The sequence below is a fragment of the Fragaria vesca genome, linkage group LG2, assembly GCF_000184155.1.
Source record: "Fragaria vesca subsp. vesca linkage group LG2, FraVesHawaii_1.0, whole genome shotgun sequence".
NCBI lineage: Eukaryota > Viridiplantae > Streptophyta > Magnoliopsida > Rosales > Rosaceae > Fragaria > Fragaria vesca.
The window spans coordinates 21,169,319-21,191,448 of record NC_020492.1 but is presented as its reverse complement, the minus strand read 5'-3'; the positions used below and the strand labels follow the sequence as shown (position 1 = coordinate 21,191,448).

At 38.2% G+C, this 22,130-nt stretch overlaps 6 protein-coding genes across 7 annotated transcripts in view; 5 read left to right on the top strand and 1 right to left on the bottom strand.

Annotated features, from left to right (window-relative positions):
- Positions 1-70: 70 nt before the first annotated feature.
- Positions 71-3,884, bottom strand: LOC101308832. Of its 2 annotated transcripts, XM_004291075.1 has the most exons (7): positions 3,528-3,865; positions 3,308-3,396; positions 3,075-3,216; positions 1,529-1,627; positions 1,286-1,414; positions 863-1,122; positions 71-749 (listed from the first exon to the last, which is right to left on the bottom strand). In XM_004291075.1, the coding sequence occupies exons 1-7, from the start codon at positions 3,700-3,702 to the stop codon at positions 636-638; spliced, it is 1,008 nt and encodes a 335-aa protein (XP_004291123.1). In that variant the 5' UTR covers positions 3,703-3,865; the 3' UTR covers positions 71-635. The 2 variants fall into 2 exon arrangements, with proteins under 2 accessions (XP_004291123.1, XP_004291122.1); XM_004291074.1 differs by having other exon boundaries at positions 71-1,122; positions 3,528-3,884.
- A 1,116-nt stretch (positions 3,885-5,000) lies between these two features.
- LOC101308535 (origin recognition complex subunit 2-like) lies at positions 5,001-7,371 on the top strand. Its single transcript, XM_004291073.1, has 6 exons — positions 5,001-5,197; positions 5,294-5,400; positions 5,984-6,116; positions 6,243-6,537; positions 6,866-7,093; positions 7,172-7,371. Exons 1-6 carry the CDS (start codon positions 5,069-5,071, stop codon positions 7,369-7,371), a joined length of 1,092 nt encoding a protein of 363 aa, XP_004291121.1. The 5' UTR covers positions 5,001-5,068.
- Positions 7,372-8,370: 999 nt separating this feature from the next.
- Positions 8,371-12,127, top strand: LOC101308247. Its single transcript, XM_004291072.1, has 7 exons — positions 8,371-8,824; positions 9,408-9,465; positions 9,711-9,791; positions 9,908-9,943; positions 10,556-10,795; positions 10,873-11,014; positions 11,485-12,127. Exons 1-7 carry the CDS (start codon positions 8,643-8,645, stop codon positions 11,961-11,963), a joined length of 1,218 nt encoding a protein of 405 aa, XP_004291120.1. The 5' UTR covers positions 8,371-8,642; the 3' UTR covers positions 11,964-12,127.
- A 736-nt stretch (positions 12,128-12,863) lies between these two features.
- Positions 12,864-14,868, top strand: LOC101307656 (putative dihydroflavonol-4-reductase-like). The gene is made up of 5 exons (XM_004291070.1): positions 12,864-13,260; positions 13,340-13,468; positions 13,544-14,017; positions 14,122-14,622; positions 14,735-14,868. Exons 1-4 carry the CDS (start codon positions 12,994-12,996, stop codon positions 14,260-14,262), a joined length of 1,011 nt encoding a protein of 336 aa, XP_004291118.1. The 5' UTR covers positions 12,864-12,993; the 3' UTR covers positions 14,263-14,622; positions 14,735-14,868.
- On the top strand, positions 14,784-17,498 carry LOC101307953 (B3 domain-containing protein Os06g0194400-like). Its single transcript, XM_004291071.1, has 5 exons — positions 14,784-15,192; positions 15,298-15,492; positions 15,927-16,133; positions 16,497-16,569; positions 17,324-17,498. Exons 1-4 carry the CDS (start codon positions 15,097-15,099, stop codon positions 16,524-16,526), a joined length of 528 nt encoding a protein of 175 aa, XP_004291119.1. The 5' UTR covers positions 14,784-15,096; the 3' UTR covers positions 16,527-16,569; positions 17,324-17,498.
- Positions 17,499-19,162: 1,664 nt separating this feature from the next.
- The window catches only part of LOC101291895 (B3 domain-containing protein At5g42700-like), a 5,415-nt gene continuing 2,447 nt past the window's right edge, over positions 19,163-22,130 (top strand). The window contains exons 1-4 of the mRNA XM_004292772.1: positions 19,163-19,300; positions 19,395-19,433; positions 19,595-19,801; positions 20,263-20,469. Coding sequence (XP_004292820.1) covers positions 19,163-19,300; positions 19,395-19,433; positions 19,595-19,801; positions 20,263-20,469 — 591 coding nt within the window. The remainder of the gene's footprint in view (positions 19,301-19,394; positions 19,434-19,594; positions 19,802-20,262; positions 20,470-22,130) is intronic.

Sequence of the window (22,130 nt, the reverse complement as noted above, 5' to 3'; positions counted from 1 at the left end):
ACATTCATCTTTATTCACAGATTTCATTCAAGTCCAGTTCATCTGAACAATAAAATAACAAATATCAAACCAGCTGAATGAGATTCAGTTATGTAGACCCTATCAACCTTACAGTGAATCAGGCATAAGGAACTGGCCTCTAAATGGGATTATTAACTTCTCAAAGCTACAAAACCAACCGATGAGTACAAAAGAGAAGAAAACTTGGATTCACTTGTGGAAAAGGAGCATTACCAAGTCTTCAAAAACAGAAACTCACATTTCCCATTAGTTAATAATTCACAGGAAAAATTTCCATATGTCTAACAAAACTCGCTTCGCCTCTAACCAAGACTTCTTTATCTTGAATTATCAGCACCAAGACCATGAAACAATCCGTGTTACAAAAAATGACTTGTGAAACAACAACAGCATGGAACATACCCTTTTTACCCGGGCCTCGAGTCCCCTAAATTTTTTTCTCCCTACTTCTATCTTTTTCACAAAACAATTAAAAATATAACAAACACAGGGAGACAATGACTACAGATTCCGGTAGAGTCTCTTCATGCTTTTTGCAATTCTCCCAGAACATGGTAACCTACACAGGTCACCTGACAATGACAAGAGTTTGTCGTTTTTGTAGGACAATACTCTTATGCTGCACCAACAATGCCAGAAGCCCAAGGAACTAGAACGGGCGCAGATGGGTGTGAACGTCTATATGACTCCGGATACTTGTCCTTAAAATTAAGCTTAGGTGTTTCCGCCTGCATTTTATTAGAAGAAATAAAGATATTAGACCCCAGCGAATCCACATAAATGAGAAATAATCTGAAGGAAACTTCATAGAAATAATAATGAAAAGTTGTTCGATTCTTACAAATTTGAGCCAGCACTCTCCAAGTCTATGTTCATAGATATCTGGAGAATGGCAACCATCTTCAGCAGGACAATAAACCCATACATTACATTTCTTTTCATTAGGCTTGGCACGTTTTGCTTGAACCAAGCAAGCCTGACAACAGTCAGCTGCACTTTCTTTGTGGTGGTTAAGCCCCCATCTTACAGCAGCACCATCATAATCAGTATGAAGTTCGGCGTGGCATTCAGGTGGAAGAGGCCTGCCGGGCAAAATTTCATCTTCAAGAGGGAAAGATCATTACATTAATACTATAACAAGTATGTGGCAGAAAAAATAATAATAATCACTCAAAATTGAGAAGATAATTATCATGGCCTATACTTCTAGGAATGAACGTAAAAGGGGCAGTGAGGTGGGGTAGAAAAGGAACTGATGAAATACCTAACTCATCCCCCAGTTCACCCTCAGGTTTATCGTCATGTTCATTGTTAACAACTTCAGACGGTATCCAAAGGCCGATGTCTTCCAACATCTGTGTCCTATCAGACTCCAAAGCTTTTACTAGCATTACTACAGACAATGAAGCTCAGAATAGTAAACACCACTGATAATTTTACTAAAAGACTTGCTTCATACACAGATAAGATTAAAGTACACAAAAAAGGAACACAGAGTTCAGAATACCTGCTTCCTCCAGAGAAATTGTTGAATTTAAAGTCCCTCTCTCATGGACCACCTGTTTAGCTTGTTCAAGCTTTTCGGTACACCATCTTTCAGCAAAGTCTGTTTGTTTAAGAAAACACCATGGACATGACGAGTAAATAACAGATAGAACTAAATCACAGTATCATGTATCACTCAGCTCATTACACTGTCATATTTGGCAATAATCAGTAATAATAGTTTTGCAAAAGACAATATAATAAACACGGGTATTGATAGTTTTCAAGCTTTGTAGATATGCAAAGGTCAAGGTTTACAAGTAGAATGTATATGGGATTCTCAGGTTTGAAAATTTCATTGTTGAGCAGAATATGTGTACTACACAAGTGAAAGAATCCATTACACTTATCTAGAATTAAAAGTGAAACACACAGGATGCATACATCTAACAACCATGAAAAACCCTACTACAAAAACACACATACACAAGGAAGAGGCTCTTACACCAGAAATACAGTAATTCCAAAGTCGCATAGATAAAATAAGTCCCAAGTTGCATGGATAATATTGTAATTCCTACTAGTGTAATAAGAATTATCCAGGCCACCATCCACCAAAAACAGAAATATCAGCAAAAGGAGCTGCATTAACTAGGGATTCTGCTCTACTCTGTCACCAATCATTCATATAGTTCTAGAAAGGTGCAAATATGCTTAAAATGTACAATTTACACTTGGTTCACATCCTTATTGTAATCTGGTTGTCATAGAAAATGGAAAAGAATAACAAGCTATGACACTATCAGGAAAGCAGGTTGATCCTCAATTAAAAAGTAAACAACAAAGATACAGAACAGAACAGAACCCAACAGAAAGAAAAACAATATCGCCTTAAACTCTTTCATACACATTAGCTTGTTTGTATATATAAACCTTATTGTCATTTCATTCAATCCTAAATTCCTAGTTTTATTACTGAAAAAAAAAAATTGGACACCTGGTACCATAGCTTGTTTGTAGATATAAACCTCAGTTCAATTACTGTTATTTCCTTCTATAGATTCTAGTTCTATCACTCGAATTGGGAAACAGAAAGCATGCCATGTGATGCTACATGATCAAGTGTTTTCATAAGAGATAAAACAAACAAGAAAGCATGCTCCCAACACTAATAAGTCATATTATTAGTATTACTTGAAAGAAATAATGATTAGGTATATAACAGTGATAAGAATATTTTGATTTCTCCAGCACCAATCTATCTCAAATGTGCTCAGGAGAACAGCAGACTTCATTCCATCATGACTAACAATACAAAAACAACCACACCTTAAGAATTTCTCATCAGCACTTATATCTAGTTTGATATAAGAGTGTAAAACCCAACAAATATGAAAATGTACATTCATACTTCTATTCATTTCAAGGAGGAGAGGGCAGCATAGAATCTTTTAGCTGTGCAGTCCTAAAAGATCTAAATTTTACAACCTCGACCAACTAATACACTGCATGAATCTCGAAAGGCAAAGACAGGCAGGCGAAAATAACTCAAATTGAGGTGCACTAACCTCTTTGCTCACTGACATTTGCCTTGGGAGGCAATGTTTTTAACTTGTCAATTATCTCATTGGTTAGTTTCAGTTTCAAAGACTCCGGCAATTCAACCCCAACCGAATGCTCGTCAGAAAGCTCCTTCTTCAGTTGCTTCACCTAATTGTCATAACAAACAGTCCCTTCATCAAAACCAACATCCCAGCAAATCCTCAACCAAACTAGATCAGACTCGAATCCTTTCCCTTACCAATCTAATAAGCTCTAGAGGTTCAGCTGATTTCCGAATCCTAACCGATTCCTCCATTTTCCTAATCTGATCCGGAGTGTACTCAACAGCTGAATCGAAGCCAAAAACAAAAATCTTTCCTTAATAAAACATGCATTCAAACATTGAATTGGCAAACTGGGTTTGTCTCAAAAAAACAGCAAATACGGAAATCATGAAGAAACAAATGAGATAAAAGTACCGAGATGTGAATCTCTGTCGGAATAGATGTAGAGAGAAGCGTAGAGAGAGCGAAGAACATAGAGAGCAATAACAATGTTAATGCAGCAAACGATGAGAGTGGTCTTCTTGTAAGAACAACACCACTTGCCTCTAACCGCTTTATGAATTCCCCATTCTCCTCCTCCACGAGCCATTCCTCTCTCTCTTCTTCATCCCACCATAGCCTCTCTCTCTCTCTCTCTCCACAGATCAGCACCCAGATCAAATCCAGAAACTCCCCAGATGTTGTAAGTAGCAAGTGAATGGAGTTGGGTTGGTGCTGCGATTTGGGTTTCTTCCGATGTAATAAGCTGTGGTGATTAGGAGACAGTTAAAAGAGGTTTAATTAGGTGGGGAACAAGAATGAGAGGGGGGATTAAATAGGGTCACCGGATTAGGGAAGAAGGATTAAGATGGGTTTCTGGGAGATTGATTCCGTGATGTTGGCTCTCTCTTGGTAGTGGTGGAGAAGCTAATCAATCAAAACCTTATTTGCCTTGTGTAATGTGCCTTTGGCTTTGGCTATCCTGCGCCAGGGATCAGACGCCACGGTCCCCGTGTGTGTGTGTTCCTTTTTCTCTACGTCTCTGCTCTTTTCCTTTATTAAATGAAAACTTATGGACGCACATCAATGTACCTATCTATGAAGACATACAAAAATAGGAGATAGAGTAGTTCGGTTCAATACAAAAATATATGAAAGCATATCAGTTGTCTTTAAAATGTATCTCTCATTCGGTCTTGAATTATATAGACGCGTGTGAAATTTTGTTAATGATTTACCTAGACCGTTTGATACATGAATCGAACTAATCTATGTTGACTGACTTGGTGTCCTACATCTATTTATCTATTTTTCTTTATTCTTTTTACCTTGTTATGAAAGTTTTTCTAGCATTTCTTTCTTTATATATTCACGATCTAACAAATCGTGGACCTAACTCACATTGCCACTAAATTTTAACATTTACAGGCTTCTGTATGATTTACGACTTTATGTTATATTTAATCAAGCTATTAATGTTAACCGAGATTGTTATGAACTAACTAAATGATTAAATTCTCTCGGAACACAAGCTAAGCTACAAATCAAGAATCATTCATTATTAAGACTTCAATTACTCTATTATGTAAATGAATCGCGTGGTTTATAAATCCCTATAACATTTAGTTTCAGACACTATAATAAAGTGTCTTTCTGCTCTGTTTGCAAAAATCATTTATTGGTTTCCCTATCAAGCCGGTCAAAAATAAATGCGTGGTGTTATTGCTTGCCATAACTACTTTCCGTTGTCACGTCATTAATACGTCATGTCCATACAACAACCAAAGAAGCCCAATAAAAATTGGGCCACTCCTCTGCCGTTCGAAAAGGCCCAACTCTCAGCCCAACCCTTATTCCCGCAGAGATGGTAAAAATCGCGGGAAAATCAGCAACTACAGAACCAACTAGGGCACCGAGAATCCAGAGCTTAGGATTGGGGCTGTGGTCAAACTTGGTCAAACTCAAATCGGAGGGCAATGGATGTGAACGACGCCGACGACGAAGAGTTTGGGTTCTCCAGAAACTACTTTCTGGCGAAGGAGCTCGGTGGATCCGCCGTGAAATCCCACTCTAAGCTCTCCGATATCAACATCGTCGACGAACAGGTAAGCCCGGCCTTCAATTCCGTCAAAATCTCTCATCAAATTTCGTTGCTTTTTGTTAAAGATTGAAACTTTGGAATCTGTTTGTGAAATGGGCAGGAACTGAGGGAAGCTTTATCTAATATTGAACCCAAACATGAGAAAGAGATCGAGGATTTGCTTAGCAGTTATAAGAGTTTGTACCCCAGATGGGCTTTTGATCTCAGGTATGAATTTGCTTTATAGATTGATCAGTCATCACTTTCTAAATGCTATTTGAATTAGGATTGAGTTTAGAGTGATTATGATTTTCATCAGATTTGAATCTAATGTTGGATAGCTAACTATTTTGGGATTCTAGAGTAAGGATTGTACCAATTCAAAGGTTATTGGCTTCAAATTCAGTGTTGGATATAGGCCAACACTAAAGGTTATTTCTTGAAGTCATTCGTAGTTGATAGACTTATTCCATTCCATTGCTGATTTTGCCACATTTTGGATCATAGTTCTTTTACTACATTCCGGTTCATTCATTTTGTAGGAAGCTATATTCTCTATCTCAGGGACTGCATTCTATTCTTTTAGCCATTGAATGTTTTCTGGACTTTATGCCCGTTAATTTATTGTTTTAATTCCAATATGACATAGATTGGAGTTTAAAAGTTCTGTGATCTGCCTTTTGTAATTATCTTTAACCTATCAACTTCTGTAACTGGTCTTGTGTGTTTAGTATACTGTATGCTTATCTACTTACTTACATTGTACTGTACTCATTGACATGTTTGTACTCACCTTATTTCATGTTCTTAGGTGTGGTCTTGGACTTCTCATGTACGGGTTTGGGTCTAAAAAAACTTTGCTTGAAGATTTCGCTTCAACATCCCTGACTGAGTATTCGGCATTTGTTATCAATGGATATCTTCCAACAATAAATATAAAGCAGGTACTGTTTAGTTGGCATATGGTTCCTCAGAAATATATGATTGTGCCATTTTGTAGAACTATGTTCTGATAGGCAAAATTCAACATTACTATCTTTGTTAATGTACTGCCTGATGTTTAAATATAGGTTTTGACATCCTTAGCTGAAGTTCTATGGGATCAATTGAAAACCAGACGTAGGACTCCTTCGAAGAGCTCATCCAAAGATCAACAACCCTATAGTTCTCGATCTGTGGAGGATCTTCTTGCATTTTTGGATGCGTCTGAGGATAGGACAAGTGAATTTCTTGTATGTGTAATCATTCACAACATTGATGGACCTGGATTAAGGGACTCTGAAACCCAACAGTATCTTGCAAGAGTTGCTTCGTGTCCTAATATTCGTATTGTGGCCTCTATCGACCATGTGAATGCACCTCTTTGTAAGTTTACTCTCTTTAGTGTTTGTTATATTTTAGATAATACTTTAGCTGGTAGTGTCATGCTATGATAGTTTCTTGTTTCTGTGTTTGTTCAGTTTTTTAATGCCATCTACTTTTTTAGTAATTCCATATTTGGGGAAGTGAAATTTCCTTTTTATGTTTACTCCTAACATTATCTGTCCTCAAATATCTGCTAAACTCCTTTTTATGTTTACTCCTACCGTTATCTGTCCTCAAGTATCTGCTAAACTGTCTGCATGAAAGAAATGTTGCATTAAAAAGTTGGTTATGTAGTCAAGTTCAGTCACACCTTTTTTTCATTTGATAGTGTGGGACAAGAAGATGGTTCACACTCAATTCAACTGGTGCTGGTATCATGTTCCTACCTTTGCACCATACAAGATTGAAGGAACATTCTTTCCCTTGATTCTAGCTCATGGCAATACCACCCAAACGGCCAAAAATGCTGTTATAGTTTTACAGAGTTTGACACCCAATGCCCAGGGGGTGTTCAAAATTCTTGCAGAATATCAAATATCTCACTCTGAAGAAGAAGGTAAGCACCTACAAGCCTATATGAATTCTCAGAGCTATTACTTTTTCTTAATCCATTTCAATAATATCTGTTGTTCAGGGATGCCAATTGATAATCTGTTTGCAACCTGTCGAGAACGCTTCCTTGTTGGTAGCCGTCCTATGCTCAACTCCCATTTGACAGAATTCAAAGATCATGAGTTGGTCAAGACCAGAAGGCATTCTGATGGCCAGGATTGCTTGTACATTCCTCTTACAAGTGAGGCACTTGAAAAATTACTAGTGGAGATGACTCAGTAACTACTTAGCAAACTCATTCTCCCAAATTATGCAAAACTTAAGTTCTAACAGAAGTGATGAGTATCTTAATTTCTTACTTCCTGCTTAAACATTTTACTCCATTTCATTTCCTTGGTGTGGGGAGGTTCACTGCATTAGCTGTAGGGAATCCAAGACAAAGAAAAGAGAAGGGATTTCTGAGGAACGGTTTTGGCTACTAGGTAGTGGATGGACAACTATGAAAACTAAAACTTTGTCATCACCTTGTGTGTGTGAGCATCTGTGTGCTGTACACAGTATTGTATATATGATCAGTTTGTGAGGTGTGGGATGCCTGAAGACAAATCTGGCCTTATCAGCTGAAAACATGGTATATATACTGGCTTTATCTGCCTACTAGCCTTATATAAACATCTTGCCAAGATAAGGAGTACCTTAAAATAACTTACAATGCACTAAGGATAAATTTTAAGCCATATTACTCTAGTCAACTTGCTCCATCCTCATTGAAATTGTACTGTAATTTTCTAAATTTTTCAATTTCCTCTTTGCCAAGATAGGGTTTTAGGATTTTAGTGAAGAAAAAATAGAATCAAATTTAATTTGTTTTGTTTGGAAGCAAGTCTTGTGCCGAAAGTTAGAGAACAAGGTCATTTGAAAAAAAAAAATTACATCAACCAGAACCAAAAATTAGAATCAAGTTCAGTTCTTTGCATTAACATGGAACATAATAGTGCATCAAGATCATAGCTTTTCTCTTTTGGAACATGAACTGATGAACACAAGTTAGCTGAGCATTGCTGAATAAGACAAATAGATTTGTTAGCCTTCACGTCAGTGGCTAATTTGTTGCAGGTCTATCCTTCTATCCCAAACCATGAGACCTCCACCAATCCGTGCTCGACACGCTAGTGCGAATAGGGATATTCACGTAAATTGCCGAGTAGGTACCAGGGCTAGGTTGGTATTTTCAGTTGTTTTGTACAACTGAAAGTCTGAAACCAGCTCTCCTATGGATGTGGCACGCTTTTTGTGGCGAAGTGTAAGAGAGAAAAGCCTTCAGAAAATCAGAACAAGAAATTGCAGAAAGTCCAACACAAGCTTCCAGGTTGGCCACTCCCAAATACAAAGCTTCCAAATTTAACTTGGGAGCTCAACCCGGAAGCTTAAAGCTTCAATCTTTTGCTCTACCCAATTTGGTTTTGTGACTTTTGTCTCTGACTTTCATATATTGAATAAGTCAAGTTTTGGGTGAAGGCTGGATTTGAGAGGATTGTGGAGACAGATTGAAGATGTGGGGATTTGGGGGTCGGTATTATTGGGGAAGAAAAGAGAGGAGGAAGGATGGGATTGAAGGGATAGTGGTGGTGTTCGCATGGATGTCTAGCGATGAGAAGCATTTGAAGAACTATGTGCAGCTCTACTCGTCTTTGGGTTGGAACTCGTTAGTCTGCCACTCTCAGTTTCTCAATATGTGAGTTCTCAGTTGCTTTTGTTTCAAGGTTTCTGCTTTGACTTCACCATAGCTATTGTTGGGCGTTTTCATTTCTGGGTTTGACTGTTTCTTATTGTAATTTGAGTGAGATTGTGATTGGTGGTATTTCTGGGTTTGGAGATTTTGTTTCTATAGGCGCTTCATTTTATTGTTAGTCTCCTTACTGCCAAACCTGCGAGTAAGTTGTTTCTTAAAGGAGCAAGTACGTTTTTGGTATGGACAATTAGGTTTGATTGTTGATGATGTTCCATGTGCTAAATCAAAAAGAAATGGTGCCCTTGGTGGGACATGTTTTCTGCTTGAATGTTTCTTGTATTATGAAATCAGTGTTCCATGCTGAAAGTAGTTTAATTTGGGGGATGGATAGTCTATGCCAAATACTAGTATTTCCAGATTTGATTCTGTAAATACATACTTATAAGATGAGGTATTTTTCTATGGACCAACCTTAGGAGGGCTGTAGTAATTCACATGTATTGCTGCCTCTAAAATGAGAGGGTGGCATTTTTGTTCATGATTTGACGTTGGACTAGTGTTTGATAGACATAATGTGTGTCTGCAGGTTCTTCCCTGAGAAGGCCACAACTCTAGCAACTGATATTATAAATGAACTTGTTCAGGTCAGTTCTGTTGTCTCATCAAATATAGTATCAAACTAAGATTGTATTTACTGATTAACATATCTGAAGAACTCGTGATCCAGATCTATGCATTTGAATGGAAGCCCCACATTTCTCAAGAGACTAAAGTTGTATTAACTGTTGACCTCACAGAATAATAACTAAACGTCTTTTCCTTTTTCTGTTTGGAATTTGATTTTACTTGTTAATGTGTAATAATTTCTTTTATTTACATACTAATCTAGGAGCTGAAGGTTAAGCCTTGCCCAGTGGTCTTTGCTTCTTTTTCTGGTGGTCCAAAAGCTTGTATGTACCAAGTTCTTCAGGTAAACTTCTTTCAGTATGGTGTTTCATATTTTATTCTAAAGAAGTTCTCCGGTTCATGTAATGTAGTATCCTTTTAATGAAGCAACTGTTATTGGCTGCTATTTCCTTTCTGCAGATAATTGAGGGAATTTGTGAATCGAAACTGAATCTGGTATACATTCTTTCCCCATTTCCTTGGATTTTTATTGAATGATAATTTAAGGATTAAATTCAGGTTACTCCCCTGAGGTTTGGGGTTAACATCATTTCACTCCCCATACTTTTAGTTTTGAAAATTTACCTTCTAAAGTTTCCAATTTTCATAAATCAGGCCCAATTGCTAAAATTCCGTCTAATTGGGAGGTTAAATGCTAGCATGAAATCTTAGAAAAAGGGTCCTAAAAGGCGATTTATGTTATATTTCAGCAATTAGGCATGATTTATGAAAATTAGAAACTTTAGGGGGTGAATTTTTAAAATTAAGAGTACGGGGAGTGAAATGATGTTAACCTCAGGGGGTAAACTGAATTTAATCCATAATTTAATGTACAAAAAGAAATATATATATTGTTGTAATAATCACATAAGGGGACCAAAAGGAGTTGCCGTTACATAGAGCTTCATTGGGTCCCACTTCGTCTAGTAGGCCCCCAGTGTGTTGTTGTTTCCACTGGGTGGTATAGAGTATAAACAGTGTGTTCCATTTTGTCAAGTGTTTTTATATTTTGCAAGTTAGAACATTCTTTTTGTACAAGTTTTTTAATTTCCTTATTTGGCTGTGAAGGATGACTGTCGACTGGTTAGAGACTGTATATCGGGCCATATATATGATTCCAGCCCAGTGGATTTTACTAGTGATCTCGGTACTAAATTTGTTCTTCACCCAACTGTCCTGAAAATGTCCCATCCACCAAGAGTAGCATCATGGGTGGCACATGGCATTGCTTCTGGTCTTGATGCTCTCTTCCTCAGCAGGTTCGAGTCACAACGTGCCGAGTATTGGCAGACTCTCTACTCCACTGTTGTAAGTATCTTAGTACACTGTAGTTACCTATATGCTTTAGAATTACAGTTTTACTCATTACGCATCATTCTTATCAGGGTATGAAGGCTCCGTATCTCATTTTATGCTCAGAAAATGACGATCTTGCTCCCTATCAAGTCATCTGTAATTTTGCTGAACGCTTACGAGAACTTGGGGCAGATGTAAAACTATTAAAATGGAATGGCTCTCCTCATGTAGGTGTGCTTCAAAACTTAAACTCAAAGCTAATGATAATGAATGCTATGCTTGATTATTTTATTACTACTATATGCACTCTGTTCCCATTATAATATGATCTTTGTGGTAAGACAAGCGGTTAAGTTTACGGTTTATTTCCAAGCATTACTTTTTTTCTTCCTTTGGTCAGAGCACCCAGCAGCGTTCTGGGCAGGTTTGGTTAATTGGCTTGTGTATATCAGGAGGAGAATTAACTACAATTGTGTAACTTCAAGCTGGAATAAATTAATATAAAACCATTGCCGTCATTTCAACTGTGTAGTCACTATACAAGTTTGCATCAAAGTGTGGCTATGAAGTAGAAGTCTTTGTGCAAATACCAGTATTGTCTTAGCATTGCCTTCCCACTTCACATATTTACTTGCTTTGCTATCTAGTTGTAACATGTAAATAGGAATCTTCTAACTGGATTTAAATTTTGGCACTCACAGGTCATTTTAGGCATTATCCAATTGATTACAAGGCTGCTGTAACTGAGCTCCTTGGTAAAGCAGCTGGAGTCTATTCCCAGAGAATTAGACAACTGGAAGGAGAAAGCTTGTGTGTGCAGGCAGGTCATGACGACGTGGTTGAGCCAATCAGTAGCCTTAGGAAAGCTGCAGGAGCCTCAAATGGGTTCCGAGGAGTGATATTGGCATCCAGTGATGACTTCTTGCCCACCTCAACAGAATATTACGGAGTAGGGTCTGTGCAAGATGAAGGTTTAATTCACCTCTCTGACCCAGCAACGCCAACCATAAATGCCCATGGAGTTCTCGGTCAGGTTCTTTTCGACGTCTGTGTTCCAAAAAACATCGAGAATTGGGACATAAAATCAAGTTCCTTGAATGGAAATGGCCGCTCATTTAGCTTTAGAAGAAGGCAAGCCCCTTTAAACCCAATCAAGTGCATACGTCGCTCAAGACTATAATAAGGTTGAGGGGATGATCTGAAGTTTTTGGTTTCTTTGTTTTTCTTTCTTGCAATAAGGAGGATAGACCAAAATGAATAACTTCAATGAAAACTAGAGGAAGTTGTAAAATGTAAAAGGAACTTCTGTATATAGTAATGAGCACATATACCAGGACTTGGCCATGAGATTACTTCTTCCAGTATCATGCACTTACCAGAATAGAGATCTAATATCAGTTTCAATATATAGACAATATCTGTGTTTCATTTCTCAAATAATGGTTCTCAAGTTCAATCTTCTCCCAAAGAAAACCGCAATTTACTAAAAATAATTTGAAGATCACCTAAAATTAAACTTAAACAAAAATTGATACGTAAAACCTGGTTCGTTTCACCATTCTTAGAGCAAATGCAGCAAGGGTCCAATTGTATGGGTTGGATTGAGGGTTGGACCAAAAATTGCATCCATCGGTAGAAAATTGGTCTAGGTTAAAACTGGGCCTGATGCAGGACCTACCTAGATGGACCATGGGTTGAGAATTAACTCATTTCTTACCTCAGACCAATTTTTCAACCGAGCCCACATGACATCAGCTTGCACATGAGGGGCAAATCTTGCACATGAGGCTGACACCTTTCCTCCAATAGTAATTTAATATAAACCGTTCTGATCAAGATCTGACGGATCATATTAAAAGGTAACATATACTTTATATAATGTGAATAGTAATTAGTCTTTGGATTAATCTCGTTAGTTGTAATATTAGAGACAGACTACTGATATAGATAAATAGTATATTAACCCGGGTTAAGGATTAGTCCGATCCATCTAAAACAAGTGGATTTGCTCTTACAGCGTGAGACTTACAACCCTCACCTGACTAGACTACAGTTACTAAGGATTCTCTAATGTTTTTGTAACCCAAATAAACGAAGTACTACTGTAACTAGTCTCTTCTCAAAAACTAAAAAAGTTGCAAACGTTGTTGAATCGGAGTCAACTCCTTGCTCTGTGACAGATCACAGTGGTGAAGCGGCGAAAGGAGGCCATGAAAGTAACCGTGACCGGCGCCTCCGGTTACCTAGGAGGAAGATTATGCCACCAGCTCCTAAAACAGGGCCACTCCGTTCGCGCCTTGGTCCGTCCCACCAGCGACCTCTCCTCCCTCCCTCCACCCTCCTCCTCCCTTGAACTCGTTTATGGCGACGTCACCGACTTCCACTCCCTCCTCTCCGCCTTCTCCGGCTGCGACGTCGTTTTCCACGCCGCCGCCTTAGTCGAGCCCTGGCTTCCTCATCCCTCCGACTTCTTCTCCGTAAGTATATCTCATCATTTCAGCTCCCAATTCATCAAAAATCTCAGCAGCTCAGATTTTCAATTCCGATTCTTTTTAGGTCAACGTCGCCGGATTGAAGAACGTGCTGAGAGCGATCAGGGAGACCAAGACGGTACAGAAAGTCATCTACACGTCCTCGTTTTTCGCTCTCGGACCCACCGACGGCCACGTCGCCGACGAGTCTCAGGTCAGCCGTCATTCTTGAAATCTCATGAATGTTTAATTTTGATTTTCATTGCTGATCAAATTTGTGCTATGACAGTTTCATCACGAGAGATTCTTCTGCACGGAGTACGAGAAATCCAAGGCCGCCGCCGATAAAATCGCGTTACAAGCTGCGCAGGAAGAGGGGTTGCCAATAGTGCTGCTCTATCCCGGAGTGATTTACGGTCCCGGGAAGCTCACCGCCGGCAATGTGGTTGCTCGGATGATCATAGAAAGATTCAATGGACGATTGCCGGGGTATATAGGCCCCGGGACTGATAGGTATTCGTTTAGCCATGTGGACGATGTGGTGGACGGCCACATTGGAGCAATGAGCAAAGGTAGAGTTGGGGAAAGGTATCTGCTTACTGGCGAAAACGCATCGTTTAAGCATGTGTTTGATGTAGCTGCTGTACTGACTCATACACAGAGGCCTAAGTTTAACATCCCGTTGTGGCTGATTGAGGCCTATGGATGGGTGTCGATTCTCGTCTCTCGAGTTACAGGGAAGCTTCCTCTGATCAGTCCACCGGTATGTTGTTTTTTTTTTTTTTTTCCGACTTGGTGCTTGATGTAATGTCTGCTTGTGGGAGATTTTAGGCTTATGAGTTTTGTTGTGGTTCATTTTGGGTGCAGACTGTTTATGTTCTAAGGCATCAATGGGCGTATTCGTGTGAGAAGGCCAAGCAGGAGCTGGATTATAATCCTAGAAGCTTAAAGGAAGGATTGGAGGAGGTGTTACCCTGGCTCAAGGATTTGGGTTTGATCAAATACTAATCACAAAGACTGATGAGAAAATGTTGCTGTCGCTGGTGCGGTGATGTTGTGCTTGTGTTATGTAAATCAGTGTACTTGTCTTGTGGTTATGCATATTTCCTCCAGTTCATACATGAACAGAACTGATCAATCCACCTTAGTTTTCATATGCTAGCCACAATCGTAATTGCTTATGCGAATGTGAATCGTGGGTTGCTTATCTATTGCTAGAATCGGTCTCAGTCCCACCGGCTGTGTTTTAGAATATACATGCTATTCTGTTGGATAACCGGTGACATGCACTCTACTGATACTACTAGCTGCATATCACCAGGTTTGACGAGTTTGATGCGTGGCCAAGTTCAGATTATACTAAACAAGGTTAGCCCACCAGCGTCCAAACCGCCTAGGCCCGCATTGTGTCCGCCTAGGCCGTAAAAAGGCCCAAGCCGCACCACTTTTCTTAATTTTTTTATTCTGTTTTTTTTGGCAGAATGACTACCGAGTAATTCGGAAGGACTTTGATTCCAAAATGGAGAATTAAAAGGGTTGTTAACAGAGTCCGATCCTTTCAAATCTTGAATTCCCACCCTTTCCTCTTCTACACCCTAAAAAAGCTGAGAACTTTCTGCTTGGTTCATCTGGAAAAAGTAGCGATGGCGAAGCCAAACACGTCCTACGAAGAAACCCGAAAGAAGAGGATGGAAGAAAACAGGAAGAGAATGGAAGCCCTCAATCTGCCTCAGCTGGCTCAGGCGGCTTTTCCCAAACCCTCTCCGGTAACCCAAAAACCCTAAACCCTTTGTCTATTTCTGTAAAAACAGCTCATTCTGTCTTCTTCTCTTCATTTCTCAGATGAAGCGCCAGAAGCCTCGCAAAGTGGAGAAGCAGATTGTTGTGGTCAGGAGGTCCGCTCGCGTCGCCACCCAGCCTACCCCTGTTTACAGAGAAGTGAGTCCATTTTTATTTTTCAGCTCATAATTTTTTTTTTTTTTTATAAAAAAAATTGGGGAAAAAAGTTGCAATCTTTGAGGAGATTTTTGTGATTTTTGACAGGTTGAGGTGAAGCTACCAAGAAGCTATGGGAGGGTTTCAAAGCATAGGGATTTTTCCAACCGGGTATATGCTGATGAGCACTCCAGAGCTGAGGCCACTGAGAAAGCTGAGGCATTTGAGTCGGGTTTGGGGTCCGATTACCCAACCTTTGTTAAACCAATGCTCCAATCCCATGTCACTGGTGGATTCTGGATGGTAATATAATTGGTTTATATCTCCACTATCTCACTTGTCCATTGTTTGTTTGTGCTCTATTGTTCTTGTATGGCATTGCTAGTATAAAAGTACACATGTTTTGGACACCTTAATCTCATGTATAAAGTACTGTAAGGACCGATTTAGTCTTGCTAGTATTTATGTGTTTGTAGTTGTCATAATTGAAATTGGGAACTTTGTGTTTCTGGAGGGATGGCCATCACATATTGTTTAGTCCTGTCATAGTTACTGCAAAGTTATGGCATTGAATCTGTGATTTTGGGACAACCCATTTTCTTACTCTGTTGACACTTCAAATCATGTTTATGAACCATTCTATGTGCATTGTGCTGCTTCTAAGTTTGTACCAAGTAACAATCATTTTGATTTACCACTGGAGAATCTTCTAAATATTCTCTCTCGTTTTGAAACAGGGTCTTCCACTCTCTTTCTGCAGGAAGTACCTCCCTAAGCGTGATGCAACTGTGACGTTGGTAGACGAACAAGGCGAGCAGTACCCTACTGTATACTTGGAGAACAAAAAAGGACTTAGCGGTGGATGGAGAGGATTTGCGATTGCTCATGAATTGGTGGATGGGGATGCATTGGTATTTCAGCTGACTAGGCCTACAACATTCAAGGTGATCATTTTAAACTTTGTTATGAGCACTCGGGTGGATACATGAGGAATTCCTAAACCCCAAGAGGCCAAGACTGAGGGGATTAGTATACTAGTTTATAATAGATCAGCAAGAAGTACATACTGAACTCTAAATAAGGACCACTTACAGTTTCTTGTTTAACTGTAAGAGGATTCTCTTTCGAAGCAACAAAATGCTCTAGGAGGGAATTGTGCAAATATGTATATTATCTTTTTTTTCTCTAGTAGATACAAATGATTCAAATGATACAAATGATTCAAGCTAGATACGTGCCCTTTTCTTTTTTTCTCATCCAGCCTTTATGTTTTTTTTTAATTAACTGTACTAGTGTTATTATTTCAGGTGTACATCACAAGGGTGGAAAGCTCTTAAAGAGTGCAAAAAGTTACTTGACTCATAGGTTAGGTCAGTTGAGGTAATTTTAGATGTTACGCTGGTTAACTCTTGTAGTAGTTAAATTTACTTCTTGCTCTCTTTTGTTTAACTAACAATCTATTATCTATGATTGTATTTCTGTTACTAAATTCAATCTTCCTTTTTGCTTTCTTGAGTTATATATGAGATGTTTAGCAGAGTCTATGTCTATTGATACTCTATCAATCTCCTTGTCTGTTTTGCTGTGAAACTTAGATAGGTTTATGGGTTAATATAGCAGTTGATCACTATTAGTAAGAAGGAAGATATGTAGAATATTAGTAAAATGTTTATGATGTATCTAGATTAAGATGGTTAAGAATATGTTCACATTGACACTCTTTAAGGAAAGATATTTTAGAAGTGGCTTATAGCAAATTCAAATTCTACCATGATTCAGTATATCTAGCTCGGATCATGTGTGCTGTATTTGTATGAAATGTGAAACATGAACCCAGGTGTTATGAAAAAGAAACAATTTACTTCTACATAGACAACTAGAACTGTGCTTGTGTTTATATAGAAAGCATGTGTTTTCTAAAGAATGGGCCAAGATACTGGGATGCAGATAAAAGATACAGCTTTTCCATCACAAAAGTGAATGAATTCATGGTTTAATGTGTTTAATGTCTTTCGTTGATCCAATAACGGCCAAGTTTGGCTTGGTGTGTTGTCTGCATTGCTTGCTCATTTACGCGGTAGCTTTTCTGAGTTCATTCCTAACTAGTCTCACTCAAGCTTTTTGCTTGTTGCAGGTTTAGTGAAGGACTATCCAAGTGCAATGAGCTTCATTTGTCCCTAGATAATGATTTTTGTATATCAGAAACCACCAAATGTTATCAGGTTATATGTAGTTTTTGCAATGAAGCGATCATATTCGGATGTCCATAATGTCCATTTAAGAGACATGAACATAGAACTTCATTTAGAAATATCAAATATATCCATTTGGATGCACCATCGATGCTTGATGAAGAGATAATCATAGATATCAATTTACTTGTGTTATAACTTTTGGTTCATCTTCTAATGAAGCCATCGATCGGTTATATCAATGTCAATGACACCACTGCTTAAAATGAAGGTTAATCCAATCCCTCCTTTCCTTCCTATACGAAACGCAGTATCTCGTCCTAAATTTCTGCCCCATTTCACCCAGTTTTACAGATTACTTAGGTGTCGTTCGGTATCATTTCGCAAAACCCTTTTTCTGTTTTACAAATATAAAAACTATGTAATATGCGTTTGGTGGAGGTGATTCGGAAAACAGCCAAAATGAATTTCAAGATACAACTCAGGGATTCTGAATAAAAATGAGAAACGACTTTTTATCGTTTTCCTTGTTTCCTCAAAACAACACCGCGGTCGAAACTCTTCTGCCCTTTGTTTCGTCTTTCTCTCTGTGTCACAACTTCGATTGGGACTTTTCTTCTCTTCGCATCTATTTCATTCAGCTGGAGTTAATTAAAAGCTCCTGACCCTTTTCAATCAATTGATACTTGAAGAATCATGAAGTAGAGACGAATGCTTGAACGATCAGAATCATAGTGATTACTTGGAGAATCTGGTGTGAAAGTTTCGATATTTTCTGCTTAAATACAATTGAATTCTCTTATGGGCTAGATGAATTAACAACTAAGTTGAGAAATCTGGAGACTAAGTTGGGAAATCTGGAGACTACGTTGGGAGATCTTGATAGTTGGGACTTGGGTAATCTGGAGATGAATTAGAGATTCAAGAGCTTGCAATTTTGTATTGATATATTCTATAAACAAAACTGAGGGATAGTGTTCTTCTCGTTCAATCTCCATAATATTCTTTCTTTTCTCGTAAAAAACATCAACTTCTTGATAGTGTTCTGGAAAATGGCTGGAGTATTGGTATGTGAATTATCAAATCTATTTGAGCATCAAGAACTTATGACATGTGTGTCAATTCTATATAAGCACTTGAGCTAGAGTTTGAATATCATGTATTAAGGTACTACTCATCAATATTTTCTTATATATTTTATAAATCGTTCATGATCATATAGGAGTACAGACAGATAATTGTTTTGTTTTCGAAGAAAAAGAAACAGAAAGAGTTTGACTGTATATAAACTTATAAACTGAGTCATAGACTTGTAATTTAATCAGTCATTTGCATTTTACAATTCAGTTTTACCAAAACAGTTTTACGAAACGATACAGGACACACCCGTTTACTAATTAAAGCAAAGTTACTGGCTAGATCAAAGCAAAGTTACTGGCTAGATCAAAGCAAAGTTTTACTAATTACTTAATTACTACAGGGGCTGTCAAATTTGAATTTGAACGCTTGAGTGCAGATATCGGATTTAACGCTGATTTGATAGGAGTCCAGTTCCCCCAATTTTTCCTTTCAAAAAAAGAATTAAAGAATCGCCACTGACCAATCAGATTTCGAGCCGTGAGCCACCCGCGGGTGATGCGACATTTACTCCATATGAGGTGGGAACCCAACGGTCCACTGGCATAGGCTCTTTTCTATCTCCACCACTATCACAGTATCACTATATCGATCATCTTCCTCTGTTTCCAAAACCCAAATTTCAGAAACAGTGATTTCTCACAATGGCGAAACCCGAGACAGTATCATACGAGGAGAGTCGTAGGCAGAGGATGGAGGAAAACAAGAAGAGAATGGAGGCGCTCAACCTGCCTCAGCTTTCTCTTGCTCTTAAAACCTCTTCCTCTCCTAAACCCTCCCCTGTAAAGCCCCTTAAACCCTAAACCCTATTTTCTTTATTTGTGTTTTGTGTAAGAAGAGCTCATTTTGGGTTCTCTTTGTCTTTGATTGTCACAGATGAAGCGGACCCCCAAGCCGAAGGCCGAGAAGCAGATGGTTGGGGTGAGGAGGTCCTCCCGCGTCGCAAATCTTCCTGCTGCTCCTGTCTACAAAGAAATGGTCTTCATCATTTTTCCCTTAATTACTTGATTACAAAAAAAATAATAATAATAAATAAATAAATAAATGTCAATGTTTTGTGATTTTTGATGCGACAGGATGTTGTTGAGCGAGTGGTGATACCGAGAAGGTATTCTGGTTCTACTTCTAAGCATAGGGATCTGTCGAATAGGGTGTATGCTTCGTATGAAGATAGAACGGATGCTATGGCGAAAGCTGAGAAATTGGAGTCGGATTTGGGGTCTGATTACCCGACCCTTGTGAAAACAATGCTCCAATCACATGTCACTGGTGGATTCTGGCTGGTAAGGACCAAGCAATGTGCTTCCTATGTTATGATTTAGTCGAAGGTTTCTTCTTTTTTTATCAAAAATGTAGTTGCATGTTTTAACCATGATGACCAATTTACTATATAGTTGAGGTTTTGTGAGATTTCAGAGTTTCCTACTGTGTTTCTAGGGGAAAGGTTGTTATAATTGTGATGATCATTAGCTCTGTGATAGTTATCAGTTAATTGGAAGTTAGTCTTGTGGTAGTTATCATTTAACCTGAAGATGTGACACAAAATTTGTGTTTGGAAGAATGATTCCACCGACCTTATTAGTGTGTCCTACTGTCCTAGAATAAGTTGGCTTTAACTTCTGTGTATTATTTTGTGTATGAAGGAAGAACCAACTTGATCCACTAGTAGCCTGATGCCTGTAAATATGTTCAATTCTGCCAGGGTTTTATAAACTTTTGTCTAAATTTCTCTTTTTGCAAACAGGGTCTTCAAGTCCAATTCTGCAAGGATTATCTCTCAAAGAAAGATGAAATTATGACATTGGTAGACGAAGAGGGTAATGAGTACGAGACTATTTACTTGGCCCGGAAGACAGGACTAAGCGGTGGGTGGAAAGGATTTGCAGTAGCTCATGATTTGGTGGATGGGGATGCAGTGGTCTTTCAATTAATCAAGCCTACAACAATGAAGGTGATTGATTTTCACATTTTGATATGGAAAGGGTTTACATTAAAACATGAATACAAGATAGATATAGTCTACTGGTGGATTATGAAACGGGTTGTTTTGAGTTTATAATATCATTTCTGTTTGTTGACCCAAAACAGGTTTACAACTCTAGTAATTTTCCCTTCATAAAATTTCAACTCAGGCTCGTATGTTATATCTGTCGATCCATTTATTCCAACTATTTAAGAAAGTATTTGCTGATATCTTGACCATTCTGTTCTTTGTCTACAAAATTGAAATTTTATATCTCATTTAAGTTTTTTTTTTTTTTTTTTGGTTCTGCTTCCAGGTGTACATTATAAGGGTGGAAAGAAAGGCCTGAATAGTATTATGCTAACTCTAACGCAGTCCAATCAATTAGGTATTCTTTTCTTCAAGAGGTCGATTGTTTATTTCTTCTCATATCCATTGCTTTGTCAACATATCTACTGTCAATGAAATAGCAATGTTCTGATTTGATTTATTCCCTTCCTCATCATTTAAAATCAGTGATAACATTTTCTATGAATTTGACCTATGTAGATGATAGGATATCACATTCTATTAGCATTCTGTCAAGCACATGTTTTGCTCAGCTTTAAGATTAATATAGGTTAATTAATCAAACCAAACAGAAATTAACTAGTAACTCCTAAATCTTAACAGAGGAACTTTCTCTCTTTTTTGTTGAATATATAGCATATCTGCTTCTTGTGAACCAGATTTGGTCTCAGAATTACTCAGCCATGAAGATCTGCGTATGTCATGATCTTAAACCAAAAGAAAAGTCTTTCTTTGAAACACAGATGCAGGGGGTAGTTACGTACTGTATGCATATATAAATCAAGCAACTTGCATATATACACAAAAGGCCACAAGTGAGGGCACAGGGGCATGCATCTATCTGTTTGTATACAAACCATGTGGCTCCTAATGTCTTGGCTGACATACTGGCATGCAAGTGTACAAAGTCACTTCCCCCTTCATGTAACTAACAACTTATGGTCTTCATAATCCAAAATCGGCCTATTTGTCTTGTAAATCACAGCTTTTTAAGAAAGTTTTATCTCAAAGACATTGAAGCCATTACATTATTCTCAGATCTTTAATTCTCTGAATCGAATCCTTCCTCACATCACAACACCCTTCTTTTCTTTTGCAGGTAAAAAACTTTTGGGATAGCCTTTATATCCATTTTGCTGTAGTGAATGACCCTTTATCTGCTGCAAGAGAAGTAGGAAGTTTTAACATTCATGTTCTGTGTAGATTTCTAGTTTTAGGAGAGACATAGAGCAATCATCTCCAATCAACATCCAATTATATTGAAATGTCTACTGTTGTCTCTTTGAAGATATATATGTATGAACCTTTGAGAAAATTTGAATGGATGGCAGCTCTTCTTATCTTTCGCCTTCGATTTATATATAAAACTTGTATCTATGCAGATATTGATGGAGAAAGACAGCTACATTGCCATGTTGTTTGGCATGTAAGTGTAAGAATGGATTGAATATTTGAATATATATCCATCTGTGAGTGATGAGACAACTTCTTATGGGCATGTGCCTTTCAGAGCCTCAAACTAGCCATGGCAAACGCATTCAGTATATGAAGCAATTGACTAACATTCGAGTTATTTTTTT

What these genes read in the sequence shown, in the direction of transcription:
- LOC101308247 (XM_004291072.1), top strand. Translation starts at nt 8,643, where the DNA reads ATGTGGGGATTTGGGGGTCGGTATTATTGGGGAAGAAAAGAGAGGAGG. An exon ending in GTGAATCGAAACTGAATCTG is followed by an intron (nt 9,944 to 10,555) that starts GTATACATTCTT and finishes TTGGCTGTGAAG; the next exon opens with GATGACTGTCGACTGGTTAG. An exon ending in GAATGGCTCTCCTCATGTAG is followed by an intron (nt 11,015 to 11,484) that starts GTGTGCTTCAAA and finishes TGGCACTCACAG; the next exon opens with GTCATTTTAGGCATTATCCA.
- LOC101308535 (XM_004291073.1), top strand. Translation starts at nt 5,069, where the DNA reads ATGGATGTGAACGACGCCGACGACGAAGAGTTTGGGTTCTCCAGAAAC. An exon ending in CCATGTGAATGCACCTCTTT is followed by an intron (nt 6,538 to 6,865) that starts GTAAGTTTACTC and finishes TTCATTTGATAG; the next exon opens with TGTGGGACAAGAAGATGGTT. An exon ending in ATCTCACTCTGAAGAAGAAG is followed by an intron (nt 7,094 to 7,171) that starts GTAAGCACCTAC and finishes TCTGTTGTTCAG; the next exon opens with GGATGCCAATTGATAATCTG.
- LOC101308832 (XM_004291074.1), bottom strand. Translation starts at nt 3,702, where the DNA reads ATGGCTCGTGGAGGAGGAGAATGGGGAATTCATAAAGCGGTTAGAGGC. An exon ending in AAATGTCAGTGAGCAAAGAG is followed by an intron (nt 1,628 to 3,074) that starts GTTAGTGCACCT and finishes TTAAACAAACAG; the next exon opens with ACTTTGCTGAAAGATGGTGT. An exon ending in TGAACTGGGGGATGAGTTAG is followed by an intron (nt 1,123 to 1,285) that starts GTATTTCATCAG and finishes TCCCTCTTGAAG; the next exon opens with ATGAAATTTTGCCCGGCAGG.
- LOC101307953 (XM_004291071.1), top strand. Translation starts at nt 15,097, where the DNA reads ATGAAGCGCCAGAAGCCTCGCAAAGTGGAGAAGCAGATTGTTGTGGTC. An exon ending in TCACTGGTGGATTCTGGATG is followed by an intron (nt 15,493 to 15,926) that starts GTAATATAATTG and finishes GTTTTGAAACAG; the next exon opens with GGTCTTCCACTCTCTTTCTG. An exon ending in CTAGGCCTACAACATTCAAG is followed by an intron (nt 16,134 to 16,496) that starts GTGATCATTTTA and finishes TTATTATTTCAG; the next exon opens with GTGTACATCACAAGGGTGGA.
- LOC101307656 (XM_004291070.1), top strand. Translation starts at nt 12,994, where the DNA reads ATGAAAGTAACCGTGACCGGCGCCTCCGGTTACCTAGGAGGAAGATTA. An exon ending in ATCCCTCCGACTTCTTCTCC is followed by an intron (nt 13,261 to 13,339) that starts GTAAGTATATCT and finishes GATTCTTTTTAG; the next exon opens with GTCAACGTCGCCGGATTGAA. An exon ending in TTCCTCTGATCAGTCCACCG is followed by an intron (nt 14,018 to 14,121) that starts GTATGTTGTTTT and finishes TTTTGGGTGCAG; the next exon opens with ACTGTTTATGTTCTAAGGCA.